The sequence below is a fragment of the Saccopteryx leptura genome, chromosome 9 (assembly GCF_036850995.1).
Source record: "Saccopteryx leptura isolate mSacLep1 chromosome 9, mSacLep1_pri_phased_curated, whole genome shotgun sequence".
Lineage (NCBI taxonomy): Eukaryota > Metazoa > Chordata > Mammalia > Chiroptera > Emballonuridae > Saccopteryx > Saccopteryx leptura.
In genome coordinates, this window is record NC_089511.1 from 48,352,696 (window position 1) to 48,380,689 (window position 27,994).

The 27,994-nt window shown below is 39.6% G+C and overlaps 1 protein-coding gene across 1 annotated transcript; it reads left to right on the top strand.

Moving 5' to 3' along the window:
- The first annotated feature begins 368 nt into the window (after nucleotides 1–368).
- Nucleotides 369–27,994, top strand: ANKRD22 (ankyrin repeat domain 22). The gene is made up of 6 exons (XM_066349986.1): nucleotides 369–602; nucleotides 19,682–19,873; nucleotides 22,378–22,485; nucleotides 23,232–23,309; nucleotides 25,932–26,030; nucleotides 26,312–27,994. The coding sequence occupies exons 1-6, from the start codon at nucleotides 582–584 to the stop codon at nucleotides 26,387–26,389; spliced, it is 576 nt and encodes a 191-aa protein (XP_066206083.1). The 5' UTR covers nucleotides 369–581; the 3' UTR covers nucleotides 26,390–27,994.

Here is a 27,994-nt window from a genome sequence, read left to right on the forward strand (position 1 = left end):
ATCCCTCTCTCTGACTCTCTCTCTGTCCCTGAAAAAAAAAAAAAAAAAAGATAACAGTTTTGAAGATTATTTTTCACGAAAATCAAGCTCTGTGGCAGACATATATAGTTCTAAACAAGCGAGTCTGTTGCTCTCTACCCTTTCCCAATAGCCGCAGAAAACCAGATTTATTAGGAAATGTCCTAAACACAGTACCCTATTTTGAACTCCGTGTCCTTTCTGCCCAAGTAGGAACTTTCCTTTTGCCTCAACTTGGCTTCCTTCTTTCTACTTGCTACCACTGGCAAAGCAGACGTGACTCAGAAACCGGTTTCCCAGGGTGGTAACATTAGATGATGCACGGCGTGGGTCATTATAGGGTAACTAGTGCCCTCCTTTCATTGGGTTGGGCCCTCTAGAAGGTGGTGCTGTTGCGCCTGTGTTGCAGGCAAAACACTCACAGTTGTGGAAAGAAAGGGTTTGCCACTGACCCAGGCTTCTGGAACCTTTCTCTCTGCCGGGAAGCATTTTGATGTTAATCAGAAATACCTCCGGAAGATTCAAAAAGCTGTGGCGGTGAAATAAGCCCGTGAGGGACCAGCATGGGAATTCTATACTCTGAGGTATGTACCTTTTCTGAAAATAAGAGCCTAAAGGTGTTAAAAACTGCTCATGGTCTTCAGATGGAATTTCCTCTCCTAATGAATGTCTCCTTTTCTTCTGTTTAACTTTCTGTGTGAGCATCAAGTCAAAATAAAGTCTTGTGTGTTCATCCTTCTGATGTTTTTTTTTCACGTTTTAAGACAAATTGGTTTGCAATTATAAAATGTTAGCTACATGTAAGTACAGAGGAATACCGCATACATTTTACGATGTCCGCATGTATGTAGGGGTAATTTGGATCTTGCAAAATGAACTTGAGTCGTGCTTTTCTGATGTCAAACATCCAGAGGAAAAGTGAAAATTGTTACCTAACTGTATTTTCCAAACAAACTAAAGATAGACTGGTTCTTTTATAAAAACGCATATAGAGAGGACCACCTTTCAGCTTAGTATTTGAAAGAAAATTCATTTCTAGCAATTATAAATAAATACTTTGTAGATGAAAAACTATGTATTTTGAAATACATTTTTGAGTTTTTCTTTTCACATTTGGTGGATACAAAAAAATACTTTCTGCTATATTGAAAGTAAACTATTAGACTCAAATTGAATTTTAACTACCTTTCAAAGGAGTACAAATGAGTAAAGTTTAAACAAGTACAAGAGATGTGATGGCATTATTACTCACTATTTGTTTCCTCTAACACGTTAACCGGTTAGTCTGCATTTCATTACACATGCTCAACAGAACGCATTGGGTGGTTCTTCTAGTACTATAGGCAGTTTCTCCTCACTTGTGTGTTACTTCTAATGCCAGTTTGTGCATGTGTGTTTGTCTTTCTATAGTCAATGTGTTCTTTGGTTAGTTTATAATTCTAGGTGTGTTTTGCCTAGTGACTTTGGTTTGGTGAAAGCTCATGTATATGAAAATGACAACACTGATAATATTCTAAAATGCTATTATAGGATAGTAACTCTCAAGCTTTAGATTGCTTAAGAGTCAATAAGAGAAAACAGTTTAAAATGCCGTTTCAAGTGCCCCCACCCGGAGAGTCTGTCTCACTCAGTCCGTGGTACTATCCAGTAACTTGCTTTTAGGAGAGCATCCAGGTGATTCCGATGGAAGTGATCAGCTTACCACCCAGTGGAAGAGAAGCACTGCTCTAGGCTAGTGCTTTTCAAATTTTAATGTGCACACTGATCACCCCAAGATCTTGTTTAAATGCAGATTTTTATTCTGTAGGTCTGGGTGGGGCCTAAGATTATGCATATCAGCTCCCTGTTGCTTATGCTGTTGGTCCACACACCACACTGGGCATAGCCAGTGGACAGCTGGGCTGTAGTCTGGGCCCCAGGAATAATTACATTAATAAAGTCACTGCATAAGCAATGCAGTTGTTGATTGTGTGTTGATTTGGCAAGTGGCTGAGTCGAGGCAAAGCAAGACATTGAATTACTCATAAGCATCAGTGAGAATATGCCCAGCAGTGGATGATATGCTTTAATTTTTTAGCTATATTGAGGACAGAGCAAGTTGGAATTTATTATGGGTTTAAAAACAAATGCAACACACACACACACACACACACACACACACACACACACATACATGAGAGAGAGAGAGAACCCTAATTTACCTAGAAGATCATAGGTAATTATTCAAAACTCACAATTAGTATTGAATCAAAAATAGTCTGAAGTGATATTGAAATAAATGTTGCTATGCATCGCAGTATCACAAGTGGAAGTAGATTCTAGGATCTCCCATTTAATTCTGCTCACTGTCTACTTACTCTTTCACCAGCAATATAAAACACTTGAAAACTCAGTCATTTCCAAAAAGTAAATTGTTGGTTACCTTTCTGGAAATTTTTTTTTTTTTTAATTTTCAGGATTCCCCTTGATATCAACTCTCTTCTCCTCCTTTTCCTTCTCCTTCTTTCTTCCTTTTTAGGTAAAAGTAGCCATAAATGAGGGTATGTAAAGGTACTTGCAAAACTAGTTTGAGTAGCAGATGTAAGGGTGTTTAGTTTGATCCCTGGTCAAAGCACATACAAAAACAGATCAATGTTTATCTCTGTCTCTGTACCTCCTTTCTTCTCTATCTCTAAAAAAAAAAAAAAAAAAAAGAGTAAGTGTTTAATCTTCCAGCAAGACAGCTGTGGAGGGGATGCTGCTTATGGAATGGCTGTTAGGGTATGTTTATTCTTCTATATGCTGCCCTCCCATAGCCTTGGACCCAGGAGATATTTTATTAGGATGAGGGGTGCTCTCAGTGAACACACAAAGATTTTCCAGTGTGGCTCATGGGTTTTCTCATTTTAAGTTGACAGATTTCATGGCATCAAAAAGCAGTGGACTTTAGAGCTACACCAATTCTGCCAAAGATTTAGAAAATCCTTAATAGCCCTAGATACCAATTTCTTGACACTTGAACTAATACCGTGCTGTTAAACGTTTAGAATTAGGACAATTTGACTTCATTGATGGATGAAAAATGCTAGAGAGAAATGGGTTGTTTTAGGTCGGATAAAAGCTAAGGTTGCTTCTTCCAGTCGCATTTGGGAGTTACATGTGAATGGAAAAAGAAAAAGGAAAGAGCTTAGCCTCACCCTCTGGTATTCTGATGCAGAGGTCTGGAGTTGACTGTTTGTGACACTTTCCCATCTGTAATTATAAAGGGGTCGGGAAGCTCTGTAGTAATCTCTCAAGTACTTTAACACAATTTCCTCATTTGTCATGCACCAGTCTCTCCTCTGTCCTGTACCAGTCACTCTGCATTTCGTAGGTGTGAAGAATGTGAACCACTATCAATAAATAAGAACAGGGCAAGAAACATACAGTCCCGCCCATTTCCTGGTTCTGTACTGCCATAGTTCTATACTGTTTTTCTTTAAACTCTTAGTAAAGTTCAATTTTCCACTTGAGGTATGGGAAGCTCCACTAGATTGAGGACACAGGTTTATCATTTTTCTTTAAAGCTGTGGAGGAGGAAAATAAGTGCTTTTTTGCTTTTACTCATCTTAGGTGCATTGTCTGGGTCCCTGTAGAATAGACTGACAACAGAAAGACTAAGACTGAGTTATATAAACAGAAGTTTATTAACACCTGCATCACACATACAAATGAGATTAGCAACTCAACAGGTGGTTAGAACTTTGACTCATACAGCATCTTAACAGAAGAACAATACAAAGGAATGTATTCCTGTATTGCTGGTGGCCGGGGCTATGCAGGTTCACATTGGAATTGGGCAGATGGTAAAGGAACTATGGAGCTAGATTAAAGGAACATTTTGCTAGATTAAAAAAACAGCATAAAAAAATGCTGAGAGTATGCTATCATTTGAAATAAATGAGAATAGAGTAGATGAAACTATAAATTCATATTTGTTCCTAATATCCTTTACTTATTTCACTCAGTATAATGTTATCAAGGTCCATCCATGTTATTGTAAATGATCCGATGTCATCATTTCTTATGGCTCAGTAGTATTCCATAGTATATATGTACCAAAGCTTTTTAATCCACTCGTCCTCTGACGGACACTTGGGCTGTTTCCAGATCTTCGTTATTGTGAATAATGCTGCCACAAACATGCGGGTGCATTTCTCCTTTTGGAACAGTACTATGGTGTTCTTAGGGTATATTCCTAAAAGTGGGATAGCTGGGTTAAAAGGCAGTTTGGTTTTTAATTTTTTGAGGAATCTCCATACTGTTTTCCACAGTGGCTGCACCAGTCTGCATTTCCACCAGCAGTGCAGGAGGGTTCCCTTTTCTCCATATCCTCGCTAGCACTTAATCTGTGTTGTTTTGTTGATCAGTGCCATTCTGACTGGTGTGAGGTGATATCTTATTGTGGTTTTAATTTGCATTTCTCTAATGATTAGTGATGCTGAGCATTTTTTCATATGCCTATTGGCCATCTGTATGTCCTCTTTGGAGAAGTGTCTATTCATTTCTTTTGCCCTTATTACATGAAAAAAAAATCTATAAGAATAAGCAAGGCAGTCTTATTATGAAAAAGATAAGATAGGAGTCATAGTGAGCCTTTTTTCTGCATATCTTGTAAGTGTTTTGGACTTGAAAGCCTGTGGATGTAACACCTATTCAAACAATTTTCTGTGGTCTGAATGTTTGTATCCCCCCACAATTCATTTGTTGAATTCTAACCCTTAGGTGATGGTATTAGGAGGTGGGGACTCTGGGAGGTGATTGGGTCATAGGGTAAGTAAGAGCGCTCATGAGTAAAATTAGTGCCCTCATAAAAGAGGCGTCAGAGTGGCTTCTCACCTCCTCAGCCATGTGAGAAAACAGCAGAAAGACAGCCATGTATGAACCGGAAAGCCCTCACCAAACACAGACACTTTGGGGCCATGATTTTAGACTTCCCAGACTCCAGAACTGTGAGAATTAACACTTGCTGTTTATAAGCACCCCCCCCCCCAAGTTGGGCCTATTGGAATAACCGAGTGGTATACTGGAATAATTGAGCGGTATATATATGAAAGGTGTGGTGATAAAAGCAGTTCATCTAGCAGGCAATGAGAGGGAGCGTGTTCATACAGAATTTACAGACGAGTAAAACTGACTAAATATTGGTTTGCTTTTTGTTGTCACCATTCTCTGATAATTCTATGTAGATAGCATGTAATATTCACCTCTGTATTCACGTCAGTTTAACATGGTCCTCCCCACCCTTGGGTAGCCTCAGTTTGATGATAGAAAGTCCTGGTGCCCAGGAGGCAGCGAAAGTGACAGGAGCAGAAGTGGAGGAGGTTGTCAGGGGCCGATCCTGCAGGTCTTGTAGGCCAAGGTGAGAAATCTTGACTTCATTCTAAACACAATGGAAAGCAATGGGAGGATTTTAGGAAGAGGAGTAATATGACCCAATTAATGTTTAAAAGGTCACTCTGATAGTTGTGGAAGAATAAATTGGAGAGCTGCAAACGGGGAAACCAGGAGCCTAGAAGGAAACTGTTGTACCGGGTGTGATAATGGTGGTTGTATTAGCCTGGTGGATGGATGGGAGATACATTTTGACTGCAGTGTGATGCCAAATGTGATCAGCACCCATGTGAGTGCCTACTGGGATTTATTCACCTCTGTATCCCTTGAGTCTCACACAGTATCTGGTAAATGTTGGGAGCTTAAGGTCTTTATAATTGAAGAAAATCATCAAGAGCTATAGAAACTTCTGGAACATTTGTGGGTAGGGTTTATGATAACTTAGTACATAGTGTAGCATGAAGATGGGAGAGACATGATAGGTTAAACTGCTTGTTCTCAAGTCAGATAGACCGGAATATGAATTCTATTGATACTTCTGCTTCTTACTAGTTAATAACAGCTTTAAGCCTTAGGTTACTCATGGAATAATAACTATCCCCTCATCAGGATTGCTATAAGGATTATACGAGATGTTGATGAAGTGCTTAGCTATGTAGATAGCATGTAATAAAAATTCATATACAGTAGCTATTATAACTATTACATTTTTTCAAACTGTCATTTGTAATTTCTCTCCAAAACAGACTTAGTGCATAAATACCTTTTTTGGTCTGTTGAGTGTTTGGAGACACTGGTTACTAAGAGTTCAAGTCCTGGGCCCTTCTGCAGCTCACCCCTCTTGTAGTTTAAAGCAGACAGTACGGAGAAGTCTTAGGACTATATGTCAGGTCCTGTGGGTGGTGTGCTGGCTGGAGTCAGCTGGAGCCAACTTGAACTGGTTTGTTTAGAGAGCTGATTTTGCCCAACTCCAAGATCAGTGACCTCTTCTTGGTAACTTGAAATCAACCAGGTGGGAGTAGTTACACCACTGTAATTGACAAACACCACAAAGAAGGTTTTCTTTCTTCTCCTCCGCCTCCTTTTAGAGAACTGGACGTTGCACATTTATGAGCACACTGTGCTTCCTCTGGCTCTGCACTTACCTCTTTGGTGGTTTGAGGTAGTAGAAAGGTATCAGGACTTTTTTTTTGTGATGGAGACAGAGAGAGACAGAGAGAGGGACAGTTAGGGACAGATAGACAGGAAGGGAGAGAGATGAGAAGCATCAACTCTTTGTTGCGGCACCTTAGTTGTTCATTGATTGCTTTTTCATATGTGCCTTGACCAGGGGATCCAGCAGAGTGAGTGACCCCTTGCTCAAGCCAGCGACATTGGGCTCAAGCTGGTGAGCCTTGCTCAAACCAGATGAACCTGTGCTCAAGCTGGCGACCTCGGGGTTTTGAACCTGGGTCCTCTGCGTCCCAGTCCAACACTCTATCCACTGTGCCACCACCTGGTCAAGCGGTATCAGGACTTTTGACCTGCTAGATTCTATCATCTGGAACCCACTCTTCCTTCATCCTTTCTCCTCACCATCAGAGGCAAAGGCTTTCTTGACCTTTCCTAGTCTTCCTCCCCATGACCTCAGAGCTTCTCAGGTCTGAAGTGTGCAGTGGGGCTTCTTCAGTTTCCTGGCAGTGAAGGTAACATTATCTCTCAAGTACACATTGTTGGAGAAAGAAGAGAAAACACAGACACAGATATAATAGAGCCCATTGATATACTAACTTTTCTCTCGAGTGTCATCTATTACTCTTCTCTTTGCTCATAGCATTCCAGCTATTCTGGAAGGTTTCATATTTTTGTCTCGGTCTTTGCACTTGCTTGAGAGCTATATGCCTGACTTTAACATAAGCCAAATCATGTATCAGCCCACATGTCACCTCCTCAAAGAGGTCTTCCTCTATCATTCAATTATAAGGACTGTCTCCCAGCCCAGGAACTCTCTATCATATCACCCTGTTTTACTTTTTTAAAAAAATTTTTCTTTTTTATTTATTCATTTTAGAAAGGAGAGGGAGAGACAGAGAGAGAGAAGGGGCGGGGGAGGAGCTGGAAGCATCAACTCCCATATGTGCCTTGACCAGGCAAGCCCGGGGCTTCGAACCGGCTACCTCAGCATTTCCAGGTCGATGCTTTATCCACTGTGCCACCACAGGTCAGGCCCCTGTTTTACTTTTTTAAATTGCATTTGGAATTACTGAAATTGGACTTAATGTTCTTCATTTCCTAGAGAATAAGGTACCTCTCTAGGAAATGAGAGGTACCTGGTTTTCACAGTTTTGTTTTTCAAAGTCTTATTTTTCTTTGAGTAACTGCTGATTTTCAGCATGTTCTCACTCCTCTTCAGACCACCCTCCTCACTTCTACTGTTTAGCCACCCCCTTCTCACCTTCCCACCTCGTAGATTGCACTGGGCATTCTTCAGGGCCCAGCTCATGGTTCATGTCTAAGAAACTCTGATGTCTCCTACCTGCAGCAAGATCTATGCAGCACCACAAGCTGCTAATTGGCCTTTAACCAGTAGGTTAAGTCTAGTGTCCCTAATAGACTGCAGCCTTCCTGAAGTCAGATTTCATGAGCACCTAGAACGTGGTTAAAAATCTCTCATTGGTTGACACATTGATCCAGCTGTGAACTGGCTGGGGAAGTGAGGTTAGGGAAGGGGTTGAGGTTCGGAAAGTGTTATGTGATGAGAAAACCAGGTTTATATTTTAGCTCAGTGGTTCTCAGCCCTGGCTGCACATTAAGACCCTTTCAGACGAGATCGGCACGTTCAGGGTGGTATGGCCGGAAGACTCTTTCAAAATACAAGTACAGCCTGACCTCTGGTGGCACAGTGGATAAAGCGTCTACCTGGGAACACTGAGGTTGCTGGTTCAAAACCCTGCACTTGTCTGGTCAAGGCATATATGGGAGTTGATGCTTCCTGCTCATCTTAACTTTCTCTCTCCCTCCCTCCCTCCCTCCCTCCCTCCCTCCCTCCCTCCCTCCTCTCTAAAATGAATAAATAAAAAAAATTTTTTTTTTAAAGAAAGAGAATTGAATTAAAAAAAAAAAGTACAGACTCACGTCCCATTATGTACCAATAGAATCAGAATCCATGGAAGGAGGGCGGGAGCATTCATGCTATTTCACAGTTCCCTGGACGATACTGAGGCACCATGAGGGTGGAGAACTCCTACAGAGGTGAAAGAAACGAGCCCCCATCATGACAACAAAGCCGTAATGAAACATAGCAACTCTCACACTCCTACTAGGAAAAGAGCAATTGAAACTCTGAAAACTTAAAATATTAGGAACAACTTTTGGTATACTGTAGTTTTTCCACTAAAGAGTAAAGAACTTAGTGCTAGAGCCCCACCTCTGTCCCACTTTTCCAGACTCTATTTTTTTTTAATAGTTTTATTTAGACAACAACTTTAACAGGGTGACATTGGTCAACTATAGCACATAGATTTAGAAAAAACATCTCCAGATCATTTTGACATTTGATTATGTTGTATACCCATCACCCAAAGTCAAATTGTCCTCCTTCACCCTTCATTTTGTTTTCTTTATGCCCATTCCCCCCCCCACACACACTCATCCCTTCCTCACCCGCTGGTAACCACTGCACTCTTAGTCTTTTTTTTTTTTACAGAGACAGAGAGAGAGTCAGAGAGAGGGATAAACAGGGACAGACAGGCAGACAGGAATGGAGAGATGAGAAGCATCAATCATTAGTTTTTCGTTGTGCATTGTGACACCTTAGTTGTTCATTGATTGCTTTCTCATCTGTGCCTTGACCGTGGGCCTTCAGCAGATGAAGAAACCCCTTACTCGAGCCAGTGACTTTGGGTCCAAGCTTGTGAGCTTTTGCTCAAACCAGATGAGACCGCGCTTAAGCTGGCGACCTCGGGGTCTTGAACCTGAGTCCTCCGCATCCCAGTCCGACACTCTATCCACTGCGCCACCGCCTGGTCAGGCACCCCTGCACTCTTATCTATGTCCATGACTCTCAATTTTGTGTCCCACCTATGTATGGAATCATATAGTTCTTAGTTTTTTTCTGATTTACTTATTTCACTCATTATAATGTTATCAAGGTCCATCCACGTTGTCATAAATGATTCTATGTCATCATTTCTTATGGCTGAGTAGTATTCCATAGTATATATGTACCACATCTTCTTTATCCAGTCATCTATTGAAGGGCTTTTTGATTGTTTCCATGTCTTGGCCAACATGAACAATGCCTCTATGAACATTGGGCTGCATGTGTCTTTACATACCAATGATTTTGAGTTTTGGGGGTATATACCCAGTAGAGGGATTGCTGGGTTATATGGTAGTTCTATTCTTAATTTTTTGAGGAACCAACATACTTTCTTCCATAATGGCTGTACTACTTTACATTCCCACTAACAGTGAATGAGGGTTCCTTTTTCTCCACAGCCTCTCCAACACTTGTTATTACCTATCTTGTTGATAATAGCTAATCTAACAGGTATGGGGTGGTATCTCATTGTAGTTTTGATTTGCATTTTTCTAATAACTAATGAATCTGAGCATCTTTTCATATATCTCTTGGCCATTTGTATTTCTTCCTGGGAGAAGTGTCTGTTCATGTCCTCTTCCCATTTTTTTATTGGATTGTTTGCTTCTTTGTTGTTGAGTTTTGTGAGTTCTTCATATATTTTGTATATTAGGCCCTTATCTGAGCTGTTGTTCAAAAATATTATCTCCCATTTAGTTTGCTGTCTGTTTTGTTGTCAGCTTTTTTTTTGCTCTGCAAAAGCTTCTTAGTCTGATGTAGTCCCATTCATTTATCTTTGCATTTACTTCCCTTGCCTTTGGAGTCAAATTCATAAAATGTTCTCTATGGCCAAGGTCCATGAGTTTAGTACCTATGTTTTCTTCTATGTATTTTATTGTTTCAGATTTTATATTTAGGTCTTTGATCCATTTAGAATTAATTTTTGTGCAAGGAGACAAACTGTAGTCGAGTTTCATTCTTTTGCATGTGGCTTTCCAATTTTCCCAGCACCATTTATTGAAGAGGTTTTCTTTTCTCCATTGTATGTTTTTGGCTCCTTTATCAAAGATGATTTGACCATATACATGTGGTTTTATTTCTGGGCTCTCTCTGGACTCTAAATTTTAAACAGTGTCTCAGGGATAGTACATGACATATCCAGCATGTTGATAATTAACTAAAATATTCTGTATATATTATTTAACATAATCACATTTTTTGTGTGTGTGACAGGGACAGAGAGAGAGAGAGAGAGGGACAGATAGGGACAAATAGACAGGAAGAGAGAGAGATGAGAAGCATCAATATTTTGTTGTGGCACCTTAGTTGTTCATTGATGGCTTTCTCATATGTACTTTGACCAGGGGGCTACAGCAGACCGAGTAACCCTGTACTCGAGCCAACGACCTTGGGCTCAAGCTGGTGATCCTTGCTCAAACCAGATGAGCCCACACTCAAGCTGGTGATCTCAGGGTTTTGAACCTGGGTCCTCCGTGTCCCAATCCAATGCTCTATCCACTGCACCACTGCCTGGTAGGCAACATAATCACATTTTGTATTGCTCAAAGTATAATAGAGTCACAGCTAGAAGAATACTTGGCATTATTTTAATAATATGCAAATAGCTGAGCTGCTTGCCATTATAGATGTCTTCTAAAGGAAAGTTCCCCCACCCCTACCCAGTTAAATTTTTTTTTTTTTGTATTTTTCTGAAGTTGGAAATCGGGAGGCAGTCAGACAGACTCCTGCCTGTGCCCGACTGGGATCCACCCAGCATACCCAACAGGGGGTGATGCTCTGCCCATCTAGGGCATTGCTCTGTTGCAACCAGAGCCACTCTAGCACCTGAGGCAGAGGCCATGCAGCCATCCTCAGCGCCTGGGCCAACTTTGCTCCAATGGAGCCTTGGCTGCGGGAGGGGAAGAGAGAGACAGAGAGGAAGGAGAGGGGGAGGGGTGGAGAAGCAGATGGACGCTTCTCCTGTGTGCCCTGGCCAGGAATGGAACCCGGGACTCCTGCACGCCAGGCCGATGCTCTACCACTGAGCCAACCGGCCAGGGCCTTTAAATTTTTTTTTTTATTAATTGATTTTACGAGAGAGGTAGGGGAAAGAGAAAGAGAGGCCATAGATCTGCTCCTCCATGTGCACCAACTGGGGATCCAGTGGGCAACCTCTGTGCTTTGGGACAAGCCATCCAGCCAAGGCCCACCCACTTTTTGGTAATATTTTACCTCAAGTGTGGTGGTCTTCTCTTACTCTTTCTCTAAAGAGAGATCATGTAGAATCCTGCCTGAGGCTCAGAGGACTTAGTAAATTACAACATTCCATAACAGCTACTGAGGAGGATTTGTTTGTTTTTAAAGCAAAGACTCTCTAATGAAGAGCTTTGTGCATTAATGAGGTGCCTTTCTGGAAAGGAAATAAGATTTTTCTTCTAAATATTAAAAAATCTTAGGGAACAATAATAAACACCTCGTAGGTTTTATTTGATTTGCATAATTAATTCCAAACCTTTCTTTCTAATAATTCATTTCTTCATTACTGTGATTTTAAAATTTCTTAGTAAATTTCTTCTTTCAGACAAAAAAGCACAAGGATTTTTTCTTAAAGTTTGTCTTTGACCCACTTAGCTTTTATGTGACATGAAGGAAGGTCCCAGTAGTGATTGAGTTCTGAGGAATAGTAGCAATAAGAGAGAAATCAGTGCCTGACCTGTGGTGGCGCAGTGGATAAAGCGTCGACCTGGTATGCTGAGGTCGCCAGTTCAAAACCCTGGGATTACCTGTTCAAGGCACATGTGGGAGTTGATGCTTCCTGCTCCTCCTCTCCTCTCTCTCTCTCTTCCTTCTCTCCTCTCTAAAATGAATAAATAAAGTCTTAAAAAAAAGAGAGAAATCAATTCAGGGCACATGCTACTCCTTCTCTCCAATCTCCTCACCTGTTTAGCATACCTTCCTTGGTGTCATCACTCAAATCTCTTCGTCGTCTATACTCAGTCTCCGTACTTTTTGTTCATTATGGCTGTTTTGTGATCATGGCTCAATTTCTTACTTGAAGTCTTTGCTTATGCCCTTGTTTCTACCTTCTCACATCTGTCCATCATACTCCAGGACACACTTCCAGTTTCCTTGATACTGTAGTTCAATTTTCCCTTTCTTTCTTTTCCCTGGGATCATTCTCAGTGACCTCAATACCCGCAAAGCTTCATTCTCCTTTCTTGACCTCTGTCTCTATTCCAAATCCACCACCCAACACAGCCATTCTTGACTTCTCATTCTGGACAAAGATCTATCTCTAGATTGAACGTGGTACTTAGAATTTGGTACCTTTACTTCCAATCACAACTTTATAACTGGTCACAATTCCCACTAAATCACATGTACTGACTCTGTTCCAATCCATCTCTTCCTGCTTGCTTTTTTTTTCATCTTTTCCTGATAATAGGCTTGTTAAAGAAAGTAATAGACCTATATTGTATGCTCAGCTCACTGTACCTTCTTTTTTTTCTTAGAGAGAGAGAGACAAGCAGGGAGATGAGAAGCATCAACTCATAGTTGCATCACTTTAGTTGTTCATTGATTGCTTCTCATATATGCCTTGACCAGGGGGTTGCAGCTGAGACAGTGAACCTGCATTCAAGCTGGTGAGCCTGCGCTCAAGCTGGCGACCTTGGTATTTCAAACCTGGGACCTTGGTGTCCCATGTTGACACTCTATACACTGCGCCACCAAAGGCCAGGGTTTTTCCTATTTACTGAATTTATATTGCAGTGGCATTGGTTAAAAAATTATTTAGATTTCAGATGCACAGTTCTACAACACATCATCTGTACACTGTTGTGTGCATTTACCAGCCCAAGTCAAGTCTCCATCCATCACCCTTTATGCCCCCTATACAACTCCTCCACCTCCCCTGTCTCCCCTTCCCCAAGCAACCACCATGTCCAAGAGTTTTTTCTCTTTCTTCCCTTTTTTGCTCAATCCCTCGACCCCTCACAAACCCCTCCCATAGGTATCAGCCTGCTTTCTATCTATGAGTCTGTCTCTATTTTGCTTGTTAGTTCACTTTGTTCATTAGATTCCACATATGAGTGAAATCATATGGTACTTGTCTTTCTCTGACTGACTTATTTTACTTGGCATAATGCTTTCCAGGTCCATGTAGCTTCCTAATGTGTTTCTACAACCTGATGCTTCAAGCAATTATATATTTTTAGTCATCTCATGTAGACACATTCATTATGACTGTCCCAACTATTCCCCACCATAGTACAGAGCCCTTCCACTCTTGTCTCAACTTCCTCTCCTATGTCATTAACCCATCCATCTGTGTAAACATAATTGCCATTTACTGAGTTATCTATGTCCATCTACTTACTTGTGGTAAATACATATTAGCGTAAGTCATGAAGATGAGACCTCAGATTTGCTGGCAAAAATAACAGCCATTGTAAAGTTCTCTCTACTCTAAATCTACCCTGCTTCCCCTGCCTTGGCCTTAGAGGCAGCGCTGTCATCTGTTTAGTGAGGCACGTGCTTCTGTCTTTGTTCTCTAGCCTATCACCTCTTCACTGTTTTTGAGCAATATCCACTCTTTTATCAGCACCCCTGCCCATCCTCACTGGCTCTTTGTTTTCATAATTCTAAAATTATGAATTATGTGAGCGAAGTGCTTCATCTACACAGTCCCCTTTAATACTTTCTGTAACCTGATAAAGAAGATGTGGTTATTAAATGGAGAAGGAAACGGAGCTCACAGAGTTTAAATAAGTTGTCCAAATAACTGTTATGTGGTCGAATTGAGACTGGAACTCAGAAATTTGTGTCTAGAGCCTGTACTTAGAACCACTTGACAAAACCACTTTGTGTACAAAGGTGCAGAACATTGGTTGGGCCCTGCTACTTACTCCCTTTCACATGCTTTCGAGCTACCTCTTAGCTTTCACTGCCAAAATTACCAAAAATTCATCTCCAGTCACATCTTCTAATTCTTCATAGACCATGTACTCGGCCTATGTATTCTTCCCTCTGCTCCATCACTCTATTAAAATTGATCTATGACTGACGATTATTAATAATCAAATCCAGCAATCTTTACTTATACTTCATTCTCTTAACTCTGTCTCCCTTCTTGAAACACTTGCATCTGGGTCATATATTTTTCTGGTTTCTCCTGCAATCCCTCTGACCACCACTTCTTTACCCCTTAGCAGATATTTCTATCTTAGGTCAGTTTGGAGAAAGAATATAGATCTATAATGAGGAAATCTTGAACATCAGCAGGGCAGTGCAGAAGAAAACTGATCAATCGCCTGGGGCTGCAGGATGCAGCTTAATTTTAGGTGCACATGCAACCCAAAGAGTCACAAACACAAAATCCTGTAGTCAGAAGACATTTGAAGGCTGATCTTCTTCTTCTTTTATTTTTTTAAGTGAAAAGAGGAGAGATAGAGAAACGGACTCCTACACATACCTGAGTGGGATCCATCCGATCCATCCGGCAACCTCTGTCTGGAGCTGATACTTGTATCAACCTAGCTATCTGGGGCTGACCCTTGAACCAGTCGAGCCATAGGCTCCAAGAGGGGGAGAGAGGATGGGAAAGAGAAGCATTTTCTTCTCATATATACCTTGACTAGGGATCGAACCTGGGACATCTGCACACGGGACTGATGCTCTATCCACCGAGACAACTGGCCAGTGCCAATGTCTGTTCTGAAATTACCTGAAGTAATTACAGCCAGAATATATGCATTTGGTTGTCATTCCCTTTGATTAGTTTCCTGGCATTGTCAACTATGAGCTGTATGATTTTGATAAAGAAGACAACCTCACTCAGTTTCACGTGTACAATATAAATTAATACTACTGTCTAATAGGGTTGTAATAAAGATTAAATGAAATTAATGAGGTGCTTAATAAAAGCTCATTATAATGTATTCATTTACTTATTTACTCACCAAATATATATTGAATGCCCACTTTTGTGTCAAGTATATATGCTGGCTGCTGGGGGTACAGTGCTGTACAAGTACAGACACAAGGCCTGCGCTCATGGGGTTACAATCCAGGTGGGGAGACAGCTGTTAATTACACATAGGTTTATTCCGTTAGGTCACAGGTAGGGATAGGGAGTGGTGGGAGATGAAGTTGGAAAGACAGGATTTGTGAGATTTGAAGAATTGTGTGTCAGCTTGGGGACAGCATCCTAATCTGGTTGGTTACCATTGAAGATTTTTCCATTAGGGAAGTGATAAAAAGCTGCTGTTTTTGGAGATGGGTTGGAGTGGAGTGGGTGAAACTAGGAATAAAGTGAGGCCAATTAATGGCTAGTTTTGCAATAGTCCTGGAGAGAATTATGAAGATCTGAACTAGTACGCTGGCAGTAAGGATGGACAGAAAGGTCAAACAGACAGCTCCCTCTTCTTTCTCATTACTAATTTGCCAACCATCACATTTCTATTGGGTTTCTCTTTTCTATTTTAAGTGTTTCATGATGCTGAGCTGCCCCCTTCTGGAGATTAAGAATAGAACCTTCTCAGCAGTTTTTACAATTCATACAACAAATCACTTGTATGTCGTCTAACTGAGCCAGGCATATATTTTTATTTTTAAAAACAGAAACTCTATGCCTATGGTACTAGAAGCCTAGGAAATGTTGAAAGATAAGATTAGATTAATATTTTAAGTAATACAGCTCAAGTGGGATTGGGAAAGCTCCCAGAGACATCGATGACTCTGCAAGAGAACCATCCACCTCTTCCTTTTCTTGTGTTAGTTACGTCTCAGTCAAGATTTTGAGGATCCCAAACAGAGGGGTCTTTATTTCGTGCCCTATGTGAATGTGGGCCCAGTGTTGTCAAGTCTTTCAGTTTTTAAAGAGAAATGGGAAAGCCAGTGACTACATGAAATATTCTAGTCTTTCAAATGTTGCAAAGTAATTTAAAAAGGAAAATGAACTCTATAGCTACCTATTTTCAAGTTTTACGCGACAGACAATCGATTTCCAAATGGTAGTCCATAATTACTAGTGACCAGTGGCAATTTTTTGCTTGTTGATAGTAAAAGTAAAAAATTAATAATAATAAAAATAAAAAGTCCTGGCCAGATGGCTTGGTTGGTTAGAGCATTGTCTGGAAGCGCAGAGGTTGCTGGTTTGATTGCCAATCCGGGCACATAGAGGAACAGATTGATGTTCCTGTCTCTCTACCTCTCTCACTTCTTTTCCTGCTAAAATAAATAAGTAAAATAATAAATAAATAAATAAATAAAATTTAAAAAAGGATGAGGGGCCCTGGCCAGTTAGTTTGGTCAGTTAAGAATGTCATCCCAAAACAATAAGGTTGCAGGTTCAATCCCTGGTCAGGGCACACAAAGGAGTAACCAATGAATGTACAATTGAGTGGAACGAAACATGAAATCTCCCGTTCCTTCACCCCTTTCTCTCTCTACTTCTCTCTGTCTTTCTTAAAATCAATCAATTAAAAAAAACCCTGGGCAGATAGCTCAGTTGGTTGGAGTGTTGCCTCTCTCAGAGATTGCCAGTGTGATTCCTCGGTCAGGGCACACATAGGAGCCGCTTGATGTTCCTCTCTCTCTCTCCTTGCCTTTCTTTCTCAAAAAACCGAACCAAACCAAAACAAACAAACAAAAACAAGAAAGTTTTTCTATGTGGTTAAATACGTCTAATATAAAGGACTACTTGTAGCTTTGAAAAAGAATGAAATCTTACATTTTGCGTTGGCAATGGATAGACCTGGAGATTATTGTGCTAAGTGAAGTAAGCCAGGCAGAGAAAGACAAATATCCTATGATCTCACTTATATGTGGACTCTAATGAACACAATAAACTGAGGAACAAAACAGGAACAGAGGCAGGGTCACAGGGAACAGACAGACAGCTGTCAGGAAAGAGGGAAGAGGGGACTGGATCAGAGGAGGTGAAGGGATTAGCCAAATTACATATATATAACATATAGATACAGACAACAGGTGGCAAGTCCTGGAGGGAAAGGGGGGGTGGAGGTGGGGGGAGGCAAAGGGGGTGAAATGGAATGGGAAGAGACTTTGCATAGGGCATGGTAGGCACGGTGTTGGTGGTAGAGGTCATTATATTGAGTGGAACATTTATAAACCATGTCAACACAATAAATTAAAAAAAAAATAAAGGACTGCTTTCCCTCTGTGATTATATCCTTATATAGTTTGTTAAAATATTTTTGTTTTGGACTTATATTTTTGTTAAAATGTCTTTTCTTTTATGAAATGATGCTATTGCTTTTAATACATTTAACTGGACAAATTAAGAGCTGGTAACTTTATGCTATCTTGTTGAATTTAATTTTGTTTTACTTGTTATTTAAACCGAAGTGTCTGGGCGTTACTGCCAAGACAATGGCAATTATGTGCTTAAATAGCACTAATCTAACCCTAGACCCTAGCAGTTGATGTGAAAGTTGTGTTGATTGGAAGGAGATCTGAAGTCTAGAAGCGAGACTGTCAAAGAGTATGAGAACTCAAAGGACCTCTGCTTCACTGCTGCATTTGGTGACTGAGGACACTGAGACACGCTGAAGGGAAGAAAAGTGGTCATGGTCATCCAGGAGTTAGTAGCAGAACCACGACTACACCCCAGTTTTCTGACAACAAATACATGTTCTTTCAACAGCCTGGTCATTTCTATGTCAGCCCCAAGACATTGCTGAGCCCGACTGGTGGCAAGGCTTGGTAAAAGGAAGACTTCAGATTATTAGATATGATGATTTGTGTAATTGTGCATTTCTACGGCAACTCTGAACCTTTATATCTTTCTCATTTCATTTTGGGGTACAGAAATTTGCCCTTTATCTGCTATTGAGTTGACTTTCCTTTAGGATGTTTCTTCATGAGTAGGTCTTGGGGTTTAACAGTATCTCAGTTTTAAAAGCTCACTTATTATGATATTTGGCTATATTAGAACATGAGTTGGTTAGCAAATATCCCACTTGACTTTCTCACTGGTCTATCCCAGCTGCTGCCAATACTTACGTAGCCAAGTCCGTATGCCTTTAAAATTGTTTTCTTACTTTTTAATCTTGTGTGTGTGTGTCCTATATCCCTAGCCAGTAAGTAAATTTCACATGGTTAATAGTATAGTTTATATATCCTCCCCCCCCCCCCCAGCAACTGTGGCTGGCACACTGCACAAGTTTGACCTTGTTAAATTAAAGAATGACTTAATAAGCGATACTAAAAACTGCCATAAATTGAGCACCATTGACGTGCTAGGTATTATTTTAAGTGCTTTTATTTTTACACAATTAAAATAAATCTAAAAGATTTGACTGTTGGCCTACCATGTGCCCCATGCTGTTTTATGTGCCGAGGATACGGTGATGGATTGAATGTTGTAACATCTGTCCACATGGGGTTTACAGCCTGAACATACAGTTCTAAATAATTAAGAAAGTAGTTACAGGCATGCCAGCTGCTGCAAAGTGCTGTGGTCAGGAAAGAAAGAAAAATGAAAATCAAGTTATGACATGAAGGATGAATCAGCAGTTAGCCAGGTGAAGGGAGGAGAAAAAAGTGTTTTATGTAAAAGGAGCAGTAAGAGCAGAGGCCCAGAGGGAATAACTCAACATGGGCTATTGAACCAAGGAGAGCAGTCCAAAGGGAAAGCAGGAGAGGGTCAGTGGGCAAGAGGAGGTCCACTTAGGTCTTGCTCTTAAACTCCCATCATGCTTTGCAAAGCTCTTTATAATGCTTTCTAAAATAAAAGGCATCTAATTGCAGTTAATTACATAATTTATTTGTATATTATTTTCTAAAATAGGTCTTTTCCCACTTTGCTAAGTTCCTTGAGTCCTAGGGCCCATGAATCGTCCTATCCCCAAGTGCCATCCTAAACTCCTGCAATATGACTATGTTATCTTTTCTAAAATTTTGTTTTCTGACAAGAATCATCTATCCATGAACACAACACAGTTTCCTCACTGAATCCAATCTGCAATATTGCATCCATCTATTCATCCACTTGTCCATTTGATAAACATTTGTGTGTGCCAAGAAAGTTAGGAAATCTTAAGAGGCTCGTTAGGGACTCAACATTTATTTTAGACTTAACACTAGGCATAATGGAGACCAAACATCTTATCGACAAAGCAATATCTTACAATTTAGAAACACTTGAATTTCAAGTCACTGGGTAATAATTTTTATGTGTGTGCTTTAATTATATTTCAAAACCTGCTTTCATTTTTCTCTCTTCAGCCCATCTGCCAGGCAGCCTATCAGAATGACTTTGGTCAAGTGTGGAGGTGGGTGAGGGAGGACCCCAATTATGTGAACGTTCAAGATGGCTTTAATGGAGACACGCCCCTGATCTGTGCCTGCAGGAGAGGGCACCTGAGAATTGTTTCCTTCCTTCTAAGAAGAAATGCTGATGTGAACCTCAAAAACCAGGTGAAGCCATTAGGCAGGCATGGAGAAAGTAATTGACCATGGTAATAACTTCCTCTTAACATCAGTGGAAGCAGTGAATGTCATTTGTCATACTTGTATCTCCTGATACCAACCTTTTTTTTTTTTTTTCCACTTACTTACTTTGGGAAGACTAACACATCTTGAGGACATTTTATTGCACTAAAAAGCAAAATAAAACAGCTCAGTCAGCAGGCTTTTATTGTGGTTAATTATGTCCTTGTACTTCTGAAAAGGAAGAGAGTGTTTCAGTCATTTGATTGGCTAGAGCTTCCTTTCTTTTCCTTCTCCACTCCATGCTTTTCCTTCCTCACCTCCATGCTCTCTCAGCTCCTGCTACTCACCACTACAGAAGTAAAGGGAAAGATTTCCTGAGGAAAATAATATTGAACTGCTGGTGCTATTTCATCTGCAGAAGATCCTACAGTTTGCCTATAGAGTAAAAGAATACTAGTAAAAAATTTGCCAGGGACAAATAAGTTCATGAACCAGAGGTGACCTGAAGCCACGTAGAAAGGCATTAAAGATGCGATACCAGCTGATGTTGAATCTTCAGCGCAGGAAGAGCAGAACATGTGCCTATTGCTGTGAAGCTCCTTTCAGAACCCCTTTGGTTGCATCATAATAAAGGCAACCTTTAAAACACACTGAGTAAACACAAAAAGTCATTATTTGTAATAATTCTGAATGCCCTATACCCCCTCATGTATGTTCAATGAGGAAAAACAGCCCATAGGGTCCACTTGTCCCTTCCAAGTCAGTTTAGAGATCAGCCCACTTGGAGTGGTAATGTATTCAATATTATCAGAAAAATAAATTATTACTGGGCTTTCTTGTTTGTGCTTACTATTCTTTTTTATTTGGTTGGGTTTCAAAGCAAGTCATACCTTGTTGAATCTAACAGATGGGCAGCTCAGTGGAATATGACGTGATCGCCCAGCTGAAGAACCATGTGTGTGGAGTTGTGAGAGGAAGTGGCTGAAACAGATATCGATGAGTCCATATCCTCTCTCAAGAGGCCTACATTTAGAAAACTGAGAGAGGGAGATGTTTGCTAAAACAGGGACAGGGCTGATGGGGCACCCTTATCTCTGTTTTGTAGAGAACTTGAGCCAGCCTCCTGGGATCCTCTTGTATTTTAAATATCGGGGAAAGGACTTCAGTGGATTCTTTAGATGGATAGGAATTTTATCAGAATAAGTGTTTGGTTTGCATTTTCTTTTGTTTTCGTGTGTGTGTGTGTGTGTGTGTGTGTGTGTGTGTGTGAGAGAGAGAGAGAGAGAGAGAGAGAGAGAGAGACAGAGAGACAGAGAGACAGAGAGACAGAGAGAGAAAGAAACAAAGAAAGAGACAGATAGGGACAGACAGACAGGAAGGGAGAGAGATGAGCAGCATCAATTCTTTGTTGCGGCACCTTAGTTATTCATTGAATGCTTTCTCATATGTGCCTTGACCAGGGAGCTACAGAAAAGCAAGTGACCCCTTGCTCAAGCTAGTGACCTTGAGCAAAAGCCAGCAACCTTGGGCTTTAAGCCAGTGACCTTTGGGCTCAAGCCAGTGACCATGGGGTCATGTCTATGATCCCAAGCTCAAGCTGGTGACCTTGGGGTTTCAAATCTGGGTCCTCAGTGTCCCAGGCTGATGCTCTGTCCACTGTACTACTGCCTAGTCAGGCAATAATGGGTAGTTTTAAATTCATTCTATTATTATCTTGCCTAGTTTACCAAATTTTTACAGAGAACACATATGCCTTTATATTAGAAAAACAAAGCCTTATTTAAGAACAGTTCCTCCCCCAAGAAGAATTTAACCTCTCATTTTCTCTCTGCTCTCCTTCTCTTCTCATTAGTTTGTTTGGAATTCCAATCACAATAGCCTATTCTATAATACTTATCTGGGCATATTTCTGTCTCCTTTGGTCAATTTTGAGGCTCTGAGACTTTACATTCCTCACAATCCTTAGAAACTCAAGTTTATCACCTGGTAAATGTTCATGTACTAAAAGAATTAAATCGAATTATTTCTGCTTCTCTAGCAGTGCCTGTATGCACATAGAAACATAGAAACATAGAAAAATTGTCATGTGGTTAAGATTTTTTTATGAATAAACCACAAATTTAATTGTATACCATTGGTGATTAAAGGATAACTATAGATTTCCGTACTGAATTTAGTCCTTTGTTTATATTTCAATATATTTTTCTCCAAAACTAACATGAGTATGAGAATCCATCTTTTAATGATTTATAAAATATATATATTTTTTTCTCCCATTACCTTGGTGTGGTTCTCCACCAGAGTCTAGACTGTACTCTGTTCAATAGTCTTATCAATGGGAACCTGGGTTTATTCATCAGACATACTGCCCCCAAAAAATGGGTACCAAAAAAATAAAAAACACAAACTTATTTTTTTGATAGGGCGAGCTGGAAATATAAAATTTGAAATGAAATAATTTATTCATAAAGAATTTTCTTAATTTTTAGAAAGAGAGAACCTGCTTGCATTATGCTGTGAAGAAAAAATTTACCTTCTTTGATTATCTACTCATTGTCCTCTTAATGCCTGTCCTGCTTATTGGGTATTTCCTCATGGTGAGTATACTTCTGAGAGCAAAGTGTCACGACTCAAGGTTTGCTGGGCCAGTGAGATGTAAAGAAATCGTAACAAACTAAGCTCTCGGTTTGTATTCTGTAAATGACATATCCAAATTACATGTGATGCTGTGATTAAAGTAGAGCACGGAGAAAGGTAGCCAAATTAATTAGTTAATAGTAAAATAATCTGTTCGGTGTTTATTTAGAATAATAAATTAATCTTGCTTAATCGTTTTGAGGAGGCATATTCAGTGCAACTATTCTATAACAGAAGTCTGGTGGGAATGAAAGACTAAACTAAAGGCCAGTGTAGCCAGAGCGAGTTGAGCCAGGAGGTGTAGAGAAGGCCGGCTACAGCCGTAAGTGGAGGCCGAAACATACGGGCCCTGGTAGGCCAGGCTGAAGAGTTCACTTTGCCCTCAGAGCAATGCTATAGCATTGGAAGGTTTTGAACGAGGAAGGGAGACAGATCACTGGACTTCGTTCTCAGTGAGATTTGGTAGGTCTGGGCTGGGGTGCCAGAATTTGCATTTCTAAGTTCCTAGGTTCTGATGCTAGTGTGAGAACCCTGGCTTTACCTAACTGATACTGGAAGGCCGTGTGGAGGTGGCAAAAGACTTTCAAAGGAACGTATGCACATAGGGATACTGGGATTAAAACGAAGCCCGTTGATTGGAGTAGTCCAGACATGAGATGAAGAACATGTCTGTAAACAAACCTCTTGTACTCGCCATTTGTAATAGGTGTCAAAGACGAAGCAGAATGAGAATCTCGTCCGAATGCTACTTAGTGCTGGTGTGGATGTTAATGCTGCAGACCGTGTAAGTTTGTATTTTTAGTCATTTTGAAATAATATTCAAAATGATATTTGCAGGTAGTATGTTTGTCATCTATAAAGTTGCTTGTTTCATTTTTCTAGATACTTGTGCATTTCTTTTTTTCTCTTCTCTCTGTTCTTTTCTCTTTTTTTCTGTTTTTCTATTGCCAGTTAGGTGATCTTGAGGTTGTTTAGATACTGCCACTAAACTCATGGGAATAAAATCTTTATTGTATATAGAACACTTAAAAAAAAACTGCTCCACTGTTGGTGAGAAGTTAAAGAAGATGAAAGCTTTGATAACAAAATTCATCCTTGGTACTTAAGAAGCTGGAGTCAGATGCCTACATATTAACCCAGACTTGCCACTTTTTACCTGTGTGTGTTTTGGCAAGTTATAAACTCATTCAACTTTCAGTTTCCTCATCTATAAAATGAGGATGTTGGTAACTTACAGGGCTGATTCAAAGCACTTACCTGATAGCCTGGCGTATAGTAAATGAACATGAGCAGCTGCTACTGCAGCCAAGATCCCAACCAGCAAAGAGTGTTCCTATCTTAAGGTAAAGAAAACTCAGGACAAAGTCAAGGAAAAATCCAAATGATGGTAAGAGCAATGATAACAGGAGCCACCTCATTAAACTTCTCCCTGTTTATAAATATGAGGTTTTGTTTTCCACTTTTACAACTGTGTCCTTAAACTCATCTTCCTCCCTTACATGATCATAAATGGATCAAAAGTTTATTCATAAGGAGTTTTATTTGCTTATATGATTGAATAAAATTTTGCGCTCCCAGTTCTTTACTGAAAAAGTAAGCCAGTCAAAATTTGATTCCAAAAAAACCCAAATATTCTATTCATGTTTAATTTAATTCTATTCATCTCATTTATGTTGTATACAGTTGTATGTATATTATCATTCTAAATTCTGTGGAAAAGAAATGTCCCTACCCCTGTTTATATTAAGTATTTACATCATTTTAGATTGGGTTATATGGGCATCATATGTTTAAATGGTGGTAGTTCTCTCTCTCTCTCTCTCTCTCTCTCTCTCTCTCTGTATGTGTGTGTGTGTGAGAGAGAAAGAGACAGAGAGCGAGGAAGTTTATGAAATACATGTTTTTACTTTTATTCTAAATATAATTTTTGGATTAATTTGGATAGACTACAACTGTGAATCATCAAAGTTAGATAACTTTGAAATGTATTAAGATGTCATTAAAAATTAAAGGTAATTCTAAATGTTTAAAACTTTACTTGTGAACAAAATTTCTCCAAGATATTTTTTCTTAACTATGTTTATTTCTATCTCTAGATAGAGAATTACATTCCTTCACATGCTCATCCATATATGTGCACGCAGGTCATATTTTTACCATCATTTTCAAAAAACTACTTATAGATTAAGATACATTTTCTATGCAATGTATTGTAGTTATTAGACTCTCTTTATTTCACACTGAAAAATTCAGAGCCTGATCTTCCATTCGTCATGCCACCACTTAATAAAAATATGAGATTACAGCATTATTTCCCATGATCTTAGTGGGGTTTCTGGGGGGAAATTTTTAGTTAATTCTGTTACTCTTGATAGTCAAGGATATTATTATTATTAATTTTTTAGGTGAGAGGAGGGGAGATAGTGAGGCAGACTCCCACATGTGCCCCAACCAGGATTTACCCAGCAACCCCATCTGGGGCTGATGCTTGAGTACAGAACTATTTTTAGTGCCTGAGGCTGATGTGTTCCAAGGAACCATCCTTAGTGCCTGGGGCAATACTGGAACCAATCAAGTCACTAGCTGCAGGAAGGGAAGAGGGAAAGAAGGGTGAGAGAGGTGGGAAGAAAAGCAGCTGGTCTCTTCTCCTGTGTGCCTTGACTGGAATCAAACCCAGGACATCCATATGCTGGGCTGATGCTCTATCCACTGAGCCACTGGCCAGGGCCAATGATATTATTTCTTCACTTACCAAAACCATGGTTATTTGGCTTTGAAAGAAATTTTTTTTTAGCACAAATGCCCTAGATATAAATTTCTTTTGACCTGTAGTTAGCGTTTTATATTAGTAGCAACAGAGTAGACCCATTTTTATCATACATAATATAAAATATAACAAACCAAATACAGTAGACTTACATGTTGATTCGCACTGGTCTCATAAGTGTGCTGTAGAAATCTGAGTCACCTTCTTTACATTGTGGGATTTTTTTTTATTATTATTATCAAGAACCACAGAGGATGATACCTGCAAAATAGCCCATGTGGAGACTCGAAGGAAAAATATGGTGACATGACCAAGATGCTGATTGACCAGACATACAGAATTCTACAAAGAAACCTTGGGATAATTCAGCATTAGTTTTTTATAAGTTGCATTTTTCTTAGTTTGGAACAGATGATAAGGAAGGAAGATATTAATAACTTATAGAACATTAATATGTATAATATACATATTGAGGCAGAAGAGACTTTAAGAACAAGAAATATAGTTGCACAAAGGTGGTTGCGGACTGTTTTGCTTAGATGTACATTATAAAATATAAGAGCACTTGCTAAAGAAGCCTCACACTGCGGCTTGTGGAGTCCAGCAGGTGCGCTGCAGTGTTGGTCCTTTGTGTTTCAGTATGGCTGCACTGCGTTACATTTTGCCTGTGAAATGAAAAACCAGACTCTTATCCCTCTGCTCCTTGAAGCCCATGCAGACCCCACGATAAGAAATAAGGTAAGAACTTGTGGACCATGGCCTGGGCCTGAGGTCCCTCCAGTAGCATGATCTGCTAACTTCAGCCTTGTGCTGAATTAAGTTGATTGCCTCTGATGTCAACAACAAAATCGATCATCCTCATGAAAGAATCAAGTTATCCTATTGCTGTTAGAATGCACAATATTTAAAATCACTTCCAAGCCTGAGAGTCAATTAGTCTAAACTGTTTGCTGGACCCTTTGCATTGACATTTGATTCTATTAGAGAGAGATAACGATAATTTTTTTCCTTCTTGTCAGCATGGTGAGAATTCCCTGGATATTGCACGAAGATTAAAATTTTCCCAGATTGAATTAATGCTAAGGAAAGCATCATAATCCTTGTGGCCTCAGATGGAGAAGTAGAAAAACATAAAGGACTGGATTCTGTCTGTATCTTGGACTATTGGTCTGTGGGCCATTCAACCTGGATGCTGCCGTTTTATGGGGATAATGATGGTTGCCATGGATAATTTTTTCTAAGAAGAGAGGTGCATGTGTGTGTGTGTGTGTGTGTATGTGTGTGTGTGTGAGAGAGAGAGAGAGAGAGAGAAAGAGAGAGAGAGAGAGAAATATCAATTTGTTTTTTCACTTATTTATGTATTCACTGTCTGATTCTTATATGTGCCCTGACCTGGGACTGAACCCTCAACCTTGGCACACCGGGATGATGCTATATGCCATGTATAATGTTTTGAAGAGCTTTGTAGTCATATTTTTGCTCAATGGAATTCACCATGACCCTAATCCTTCTAGGGGAAACACTAAAGCTATTGGGTTCTCCACTTTAGTCAAAAAGGTAATGCTTCAAATTCAGTTTCCTGAAGAAGAGGATCAGAGTTATCTTAAATAGTGACCTCTTTTCTCAGCTGTGTGCTCTTATATGAGGCTGTCTTGTCTATATTATGTCCCAGGAGACACTGTTGCTCTCAGGCCCCTTTAGGTAGTAAGAGGAAGAATAGAATTATGTACATTTGTATAGAATGGTGTATGTGTATGTGGGAGGGAGGATTTAGAAAGACACATGTAAATGTTTCTTTGGCAAAACAATATAACAAAAACACTTTCCAGTTGTCAGTGGTGGCAGTTTTATACCACAGAAATTGGCAAATGCTAAAATCAAGGCTTTTTCTTTCTTTCTGGAGACCCAGTTTACCAGCACACTGCTAAACATTTTGCTATGGGTTTATGAATAAAAGCCACTTGATTTTGAACATGACTATGTAACTACCAAGATTTTTGTTTAAAAATACCTTTAATTCTCTTGAGAATGCAAGACAGCTACTAAACTTATTAGCTCTGTTTATTTTTATTGATAACACTTAAGATATTACTATAGTTTATTTGGATAAAGTATTTCTATTTAAGTAATAGGGTTAAATGATGAAGTAATATCTGGATTATAGTTCTAGATGAAAGATGAAATTTCAGAATATCTGTTCAATTCCTTTGTCAGTGAGACAGAGTGGAAATAAACATTTTTTAAATGATTAAATTGTACAAAGTGAAATTGAAAAATGAGTACTTTTAGATATAAACTAAGCCACACTATGTGTGGTAACAAATATGTCTAAGAATAAAGATTTGCCATCATTGAATAGAACAAAGTTCTAATAAAAATCAAATCCTGAAATATTTAGTGAATTATGTACAGGGCCTTAAGGTACATATTGTGTGAGAGAGATAGTAGCATATAGATAGATTCTAAAGCCCTTAAGTATGTCTTAAATTATTTAAGATCCATTCACACTGTATCGAGTGATCAGGTGACTCTGGGAGATAAGAAAAAATAGTGAAATTCACATATCAGTGTACCTTTGACACACACCAGTATAGCTTTAATTCAGAAGTTCTTAAAATTGCGCTGTTCATTCCAGAGTTTTGCAAACTTGTACTATTACTCATATAATTTATATCTGTCATCTCTGAAACTGTGTAAAAAGT